General features: G+C 41.0%; 1 protein-coding gene across 8 annotated transcripts in view; it reads right to left on the bottom strand.

Annotated features, from left to right (window-relative positions):
- Positions 1-7,425, bottom strand: part of LOC147253792 (adenylate cyclase type 3-like) — a 79,643-nt gene extending 72,218 nt beyond the window's left edge. For all 8 annotated transcript variants that reach the window (XR_015118600.1, XR_015118599.1, XM_086219089.1 and 5 more), the window contains exons 1-2: positions 7,191-7,425; positions 5,345-6,527 (exon numbers count right to left, since the gene is read on the bottom strand). Coding sequence is in view for 6 of the 8 variants with exons in the window: in XM_086219089.1 (XP_086075215.1) it covers positions 5,345-6,019 (675 nt within the window). In the remaining 2 variants the exon portion in view is untranslated. The remainder of the gene's footprint in view (positions 1-5,344; positions 6,528-7,190) is intronic.
- Positions 7,426-8,145: the final 720 nt, after the last annotated feature.

The following is an 8,145-nucleotide window of genomic DNA, read 5'->3' on the forward strand; positions in this document are numbered from 1 at the left end:
CACTGCAATTAATTTTATGGGCGGCACAGTGGTTAGCACTGTCGCCTCACAGCAAGAAGGTTCCAGGTTTGAGCCCCAGCTCGAGCACAGGGTCTTTCTATGTAGAGTTTGCATGTTCTCTCTGTGCCTCTGAGGGTTCTCTCAAGGTTCTCCAGCTTCCTCCCACAGTCCAAAGACATACAAATGGGGACTAGACTAATTGGATACTCTAATTTGGCTGTAGGTATGAGTGTGAGTGTGAATGATTGTCTGTCTATATGTGTTGGCCCTGCGATGGACTGGCGACCCATCCAGGGTGTACCCCGCCTGGGATAGGCTCCGGCCCCCCTGCGACCCTTGAGAAGATAAGCGGTAGGAAATGGGTGGATGGGATATATATTACAGAAAATAATGGGGCAATAGAGTTGCAATGTCTTTTTTTGTCGATATGATGCAGTCCAATTAACATTTCATACAGATGCAGCCACCGCAACTAAAACTATTTATGTGCAAGATCACTTGAAAGGGGTAAAGCCTGCACTTGCTGATCAATCACCAATATGGAGAGATTAAAATCTGTATATTGTCACCTTCTTAAAATAATTGCCTGAGTCAATTTTTGACAGTTTTTTTTGCCTAAAACGGTCTCAGATCGTCTGAGACGACTGTCTGGCTGATATCTCCACATGGATGAAGGAATGCCACCTTCAACTGAATCTGTCTAAGACTGAACTTATGGTCTTTCCAGCTGGTCCATCTGTTCAGCCTCAGGTCAGTGTCCAACTTGACTCGAGCCTACTTGTGCCCACAAACTCAGCCAGAAACCTGGGTGTCATGATTGATGACCAGCTGACCTTTAAGGTTCATGTGGCCTCAGTTTCTCGGTCTTGCCGTTATGCCCTCTACAACATCAGGAAGATCAGACCCTTCCTGACCCAACAGATCACACAGCTTCTGGTTCAGGCTCTTGTCATCTCACGCATTGACTACTGCAACTCTCTTCTGGCAGGCCTCCCTGCATGCTCATTCAAGCCTCTGCAGATGATCCAGAATGCAGCAGCACGTCTGGTCTTCAACCAGCCAAAAAGGGCACATGTCACCCCGCTGCTGGATTCTCTTCACTGGCTTCCAGTGGCAGCCAGAATCAAATTCAAGGCACTTCTCTTGGCTCACAAAACAATTACAAGAACGGCTCCAGCCTACCTGGAATCCCTGATCCAGGTCTACTCTCCTTCTCGCCCACTACGCTCTGCATGCGAAAGACGCCTGGTGCTTCCAGCCCAGCGCTGCTCCAAATCTGTAGCCAGACTCTTCTCTTCTGTTGTTCCCAAATGGTGGAACGAACTACCCAACTCTGTGCGTTCTGCTGAGTCCCTTTCTACTTTTAAGAGACAATTAAAGACTCAATTGTTCAGAGAGCACCTAGGCACTTAACCTGACTCTTCTCCTCTTTGTCCTGTGGGGTAGAATAAGTCAGAGGGTCCAAGACCCAGCACTTAGTGATTATGTAGCACTAACTGTGTTGTGTGATGTTGTATGTTTGTCCAAAAAAAAAAAAAAGGGGGGGGGGGGGGCGACACTTCTTCTGCCACTAGATGGCAATACCTGTGACCAAATCACAACTGAAGCACTTTTGCGCTTACTATGGGTTTTTCCTTAAGTCTGAATTCTTGCTTGTGTTGTATGTTGCTTTGGACAAAAGCGTCTGCTAAATGAAATTGTAGAATTATAGAATTGTAAAACAACTCCTTATGATCTTTTGTCTCCAGTTTTCTTTGTGTTTTCTTAAACACTTGAAAAAAATGACTTAGGCAATTATTTTTAAGAGAAAGTAACTACAATCCTTCACAAAAATCGATTGTTGTGATAATTAACTTTTAAATGACATTACAAGAATAGGTAGCATAGAATATGGCATTTTCAATATTCACACTATCAATTACATTTTTGCAGATAAGCAAAGCTTTTGATTTTAAAAGTCCAGTTATCAAAATAATCAGGCCAGATGTCATTGCTGGGAGGTCCAGTCTTGGCCCATGGGCCACCCTTTGCCAACCACTGCCGTAGAACATAGCAGCACACCCATCATAGCAATAGCTGCAAAGCACTGCAAAAACTGGACTGTCTGATAGATGCAATATGCTTTTGTGATATCACATCAATTAATATTTGCCAGCTTGTTAGAAACATACAAGTCAATGAGATGAATCACAATCATGCTTTCAATGTCCTACACACTGAATGTCTCGTACTACCTTTCTTTAAATGGCACATTTGTGTATTAAGACCCAGCTGAATTAATGATGCTGATATTGATTTATCACTTTGCTCCTTTCTGAGATGTAAATGATCACTGAATGTTAATATCTCTCTTAAAGGGGGGACATGCTCATTGTCTGTTGGTGTTCAGTTACTAACTACTAACAGACGAACCAAGTTACACTTGGGTTTTGATTAGAACTTGTAAGCTTAGGAGAAATTGTGGAACTAGCCAATCCTGGCTACTGTGTTGTCTGTGCTACAACATTTGGCATTTGGTCCACTCGATAAACTTGTTTTTGTGGGTAATTTTAAAATGATTATAGCAGTAACCATCTTAAGTTGCACCCTCTAACTAATAGTTTTCTACTCTATAGTCACTGTTTTTACTTTCTTACATTCAGCAACTCCACATTCATAATTTTGGCTTGATGCCAAAAGCAGTAACTCCTACAAGTGGTGTGGTTGCTGGGTGACTGACTGGGTGAACAAGTTTAAAGTTTAGTTTCATCTTCTCCAACATCTGCCATGGGTGATACAGCAGGTGACAAGAAGAGAGTCACTCATACACATTTTCTTGCACTAGAGTGGCTCCAAAGTGTTCTTCTTTTCTATTGAATTTTACATTTGGTGGTCTATATGAGATGAAATGCCACTGATTTAACAAATAAGATTCCAGGAGACAATCCACTGTGCTCTTTGAGACTTTTAGTGTTGCTGACACTGAAGACAGTTTAACAGGTGTGTTTGTCATTATTCAAGCTCCTACAGTATCCAGGGTAAACAATTTATCTAAAGGCTCACTACTCTTGAGGTGCTTTCTTATAATTCAACTTTAATATGAAAATCAAACTAGAGCTTTCAACCGGTTGGGCTGACCAGACAACCCTAACAGGACCAGCGGGTTCAGGTCAAAAAAATATCAGGTCAGATGTCGGGCTGCCTGTTTTTTTTCAAAGAAAAAATAAAATCACCGGTAAAGAAAGTCTATACATAGCATGCATCATGGAGAGGGACGGGGGCAGCGCTGACACTGCTGCGTGCATGCCTTTAGCCTGGCCCTGGAGGAGAAGATGGAATTGGTGAAAAGTAAACTTGCTGCTGGTAAACTCACCATCACTAGACTCACTAGGAGGAGGAGCAGGGAAATCAGAGGTGTGGGAAGTGCTTGCAGCAGTTCTAGATTCTGAGGGAATGGATACTGTGTATGAGAAAAACCATGTAAGCGGAGTGGGGGGGGGGGGGCGGCTGCAGGCCAGGTTCATGCTTATAATTCATGTTGATGTGTGGAGCTGGGTAGGGTTTGAGCTTTAAAACCTGCTGGCAGGGTCGGGTTGTAATTTCCAGGCCCACTGAGAGCTCTAAATCAAACATATGAAGGAAGTGAAAAGTTGTATTCTTACAATTGCATAAAAAGCCTTCAATCCTCTCTCATCTTAGTCATAATTTTTTTCTGCTACAGTACTTTGCAAAAACTAATATACTGAACCACAACAGAAAACAGATTAACTTATAATATGCAGAAATATACACTATTCTTGTTCTGAGATGTCTTTCCAAAAAATAGTAAAAATGAATTTAAGTTGTTATAAAAATCTCTAAATCTTGAATTTGCAAACACTGCTCTGCTACTGTTCTCAACAGGCACATGGTACTCACTATGATACCTTGATGAAGCAATTTTTCACAGCCCTATTGGTAAGGTTTTGCACATTTTGACTACAAAAAAAGATAACTTTTACATCCCTATTAGACAGGTAGAGAAAGTAAGACCGGCAGGTAGGTAACAAAATGATTCCCGCACATTACCATGTCTTCAATAAATCCATTAAATAAGATTCTGATATCATGAATTGCAGGGAATACACGTGGGACACTGATGATTGTGAACTTTAAAAAACAGATCTTACTGGGACCCCTAAAGAATATTTCTGATGAATAATTAATGACCAGGAATTCATGCTATAGAAACACTGACTTTTTCCATCACAAATTAACCACATTTTCAAAAACTGATCATCACAGTCCAGCGGTGAACTTGGTTTGACCTCGTTTACCTGAAACTGTTGTGAAATTTGAGTCATTGTGTCCATTGAGACATCCTCAAATACAATTTTTTTTCATCTTTGAAAGTAACATTACCATGATTGGTTATGTACCAGAATGTGTATTTTCAGTTCACACATCCGGTTTCAATTTACATCCTTCATTGTGTGTCACTCGTTCCTAGGAGCTACCAGAGAGGGTGTTCAAGACCAAACTTACATGCTCAAATAATACACACAATACTGAGGTAGCTCTATTAGTAAACTAATGGGACCACTCAAGGTTAGCAGCACAGGTAAAAGACCGAACTGTTAGCTTCAACAAATAAAAGCTTTGACCATTAAAAACTTGATAAACCCCCTTAGTTTCAACTCCCTGCACTCAAACAGCATTCAGCAGTTACTCATCGCTTGCAAGAGTTGAAGCAGAACAGTCAGGGAACACTGGGGTAAGATTGTTTTCTCCACATGATATTAGCCAGATTAATTCAAATGAGTAAATCAAGTATAATGATGTGTTTTGTACAATATTAATCTAAACTATGACAGGCTTCAGACATCTCTCTTTTGTCAAAAGTTAGGGTCACTACTGACCAATATTTTAAAAAAGGAATAAAATGTCAGGTAAATAAAAACAAAGCAGTGATGTATGCTCAATATTTCATGAACATCGAATAAACAAATTATGAGAGGTTCACTATGCATTAAATAACTGGCTTATTTTTTATTAAGAAATCATTATCCATGCACCAACTGTTCTGAATCTGTGAAAAAAAATGTTTGTCTAAAGTTTATCAACTCATATATTGAAACATTTTTACAGAACCTATTTAAACTGAAATATCTGAAATACTTGTTACATCCCAATGTTTATATGTGTTCAGTTAAGATTAATTATAAAACATGTAATTAATTAGAATAAGTTGTCAATGGTTGAGAGGTCTAGGTCTGACATTTGGCAACTTGACTAACTGAATATGAGGTTAAACTAGATTATTAACAGGCCTGTATTCACATCACTCTACCCTACTTTATATCTCTTTCTCCCCTTCCACTCTCACCTGTCTGCCAAGCGCTGCCCCCTGGATTTCTTCCTGTTGCTGCTGGGCAATGGTGACGCCAAGAACCAAGGTGTGGACCCCGCAAGTCACAGTGGTGATGAGCACAATGGGTGTCAACCTCAAAGGTAGAGTCAGAAAAAAGGAGAAGCAGAAGAAAGCCTGCCAGCCCACAGTGTCACTAGCCTGGTGGAAGCGAGCATAGTTCAGACCCAGGTAGCAGAATATCTGAGCAGCTATCATCACCCACAGGGCGTAAGGTACCACCCGCCGTGAGATCCGATCTGGCAGCAGCCCAAAGCGACACAGCAGGTAGAGGATAATGTCTGCTAACAATCCTAATGATGCCACCAATACAGAAGCCAACTTGTCAGTGGTGTAGACAACTGTGCACATGACAATGATGTAACTGTCGAAGAGGGCAGCAAACACAACGAGCACCAGGAGAGTTTCATGTCTCTGCCGTCTGAAGTAGGTCTGGTAGAGGTTCTCCAAAGACTCTGGTGCAAAGGTGAGGCGCATAAATCGCGGTAGGCACAAGCAGCATCCTGAGCTCCGAACTGTGACCTCATGTGTTCGTCCCACTGCTTGCCCAGGGTCAGAGGGCAGAGTCACTGAGCAGTCCGCTGAATACTCCGCCGAGTGTTCTGGCTCGGAGAAGGCTCTATTCCGAGGCATGGTACCCAGAGCTGCCGACTTTCACTTTCTACAAACAACTTCAAACCTGTTTTTATTCTGCAGGAGTAAAGGAAAAGCTGGAAGAACTCTCAGACATAGATCATCTGCTACAATGTCCCCTGAGAAGCCATATATGTGGCATTAATCACAGCCGTATGTTGACTGTCAGGAGCTACACCCTAGAGAAATGTCTCCTACATGGCTGTGCCTGTGGTCGCTCAATCTAATGGATTCATTTGACTTAGCTGGTCCTGTGTCATAAGCACAAATTGAGCACGCCTACTTCCAGTCTCCAATATGATCCAGAGAATGCACACGGCTTGTTTCCTGGTTCACTAGCTCATTTCCATCATTGCTTTCCACACTTATATACCATGTCAAAGTTATTGAACTCATCAAGATTAGGTCATCTAAGTTTAAATGACCTCCTCTGTCTCGATCATCTCCATCATTCCTTGGGGGTGGGCAGCATTCGGCATTTTGGCCTTCCATAGTCAGCTCACATAGCCTGAATAAACAGAGATACATTTATTTTCTTTTATGATATCTATAAAACACACACAAACAGACATGTATACAGAGTGAAAGACAGAGAGCGATAGAGAGAGAGAGAGAGAGCGATAGAGCGAGAGAGAGAGAGAGAGAGGTCGATTTCACATGCAAGTTCAGCAATTTAAATCAATGTCTTACATAACGAAAAACTGAGAAGTGACTTGTTTTTGTTGTCGTCGATGAATAATATTTTACTGAGTTGGCAACGTTGCTGAGGAAATAAGACATGCTCAAATCCGCAGATTGCGGCGTCAGTCTCGTTACCGAGGCTAGGCCCTTTAATGTGGGCCTCGCAGGCTACATGTTGCGCTGACAGAGCTGCACAGGTTGCAAAAACCCGAGACGACATTACTACAGGCTGTTACAGTCAGAACTGTTAACCGTCAAAACGTAGGTTATTCAAGGAATTCTGAGTCTGCAGCCGCCACTAAGTCATCAACCCGTTTCAATGGCTGTTCCTGCAAGTTCCCTACATTTAATAGACAACACCTGCATAATATATTCAGTGTTCACTGGAAACGTTGACTATCTATTTTGAATTCCCCAGCTATATTATGTATGTTGATATGTTGACCCCGTTCCCAGAGATGCAGTGAAAATCTCTGATGCATCCGCTTACCGTGTGCAGCCTACAGACAGATATCGTCTCCTTGGTGCGCTAACGTTATCTCCTTATTACAGATGTGGATGTCATCGGAAATACAGCAGTCAAGATAGACCTATATCCAACTTCAGTCTGGTGGATAGAAAAAAATGGCTCAGAGAAACTAGACCAGAAGGATACACAAACCCCCGCTTTTTCAGTCTTGAGTGTTTTCCGCAGAAGACAAGAGTAGATGTACTGTCAAGCTAAACCGATACAAACACCATTTCCTGTTTTAAAAAAATGAAAAAATTCGGATTTTTTTTTTGAGAAACAAGAAGTATAAATTGATGTATGTATATTCATTTAAAATTACAACCCCCCCCCCCAAAAAAAAACGAATTAGGCACTGTTTTGGTAAAAAAAAAAGAAGTAATAAATAATTAAAATGTAGACTACATTTAGGACGATCACAAGTGCAAGTCAAAAAAGGTGCAATCAACTACATTAAATAATACATTAGCCGATTTTCAATTAACAATTGTGCCATGTAATAATTCATGCTGTTTGTATTAACTACGGTAATTTATAAGTAATGTACTGTAAGCATGTAATACTTATATAAGTAATTTAAAGATTATTTAATTGTTTATGATGTGATCATGGCCTTGGTTTGTAAATTAATATACATTAAATAATACTTTATGCATAATTAATGTGTAAATAATATAAATGAACAAGACAAAAATGAATGAGACATCAATAAATTTCTCTAATTGAGTATCAATAACTATACAATACATACAACTTTATTTTATTTTTCAAAGAGCAGTTTCATCTTGGGCAGTTCAATTCAAGAAAATGTACTGGGCATACATCCATCCATCGTCATCTTCCGCTTATTCCTACATATTAAGGGTCGCGGGGGGGCTGGAGCCTATCCCAGCGTCAACGGGCGAGAGGCGGGGTACACCCTGGACAGGTCGCCGGT

Source organism: Aulostomus chinensis, chromosome 11, assembly GCF_037954235.1.
Source record: "Aulostomus chinensis isolate RoL2024-O1b breed Wild chromosome 11, RoL_Achi_v1.0, whole genome shotgun sequence".
Lineage (NCBI taxonomy): Eukaryota > Metazoa > Chordata > Actinopteri > Syngnathiformes > Aulostomidae > Aulostomus > Aulostomus chinensis.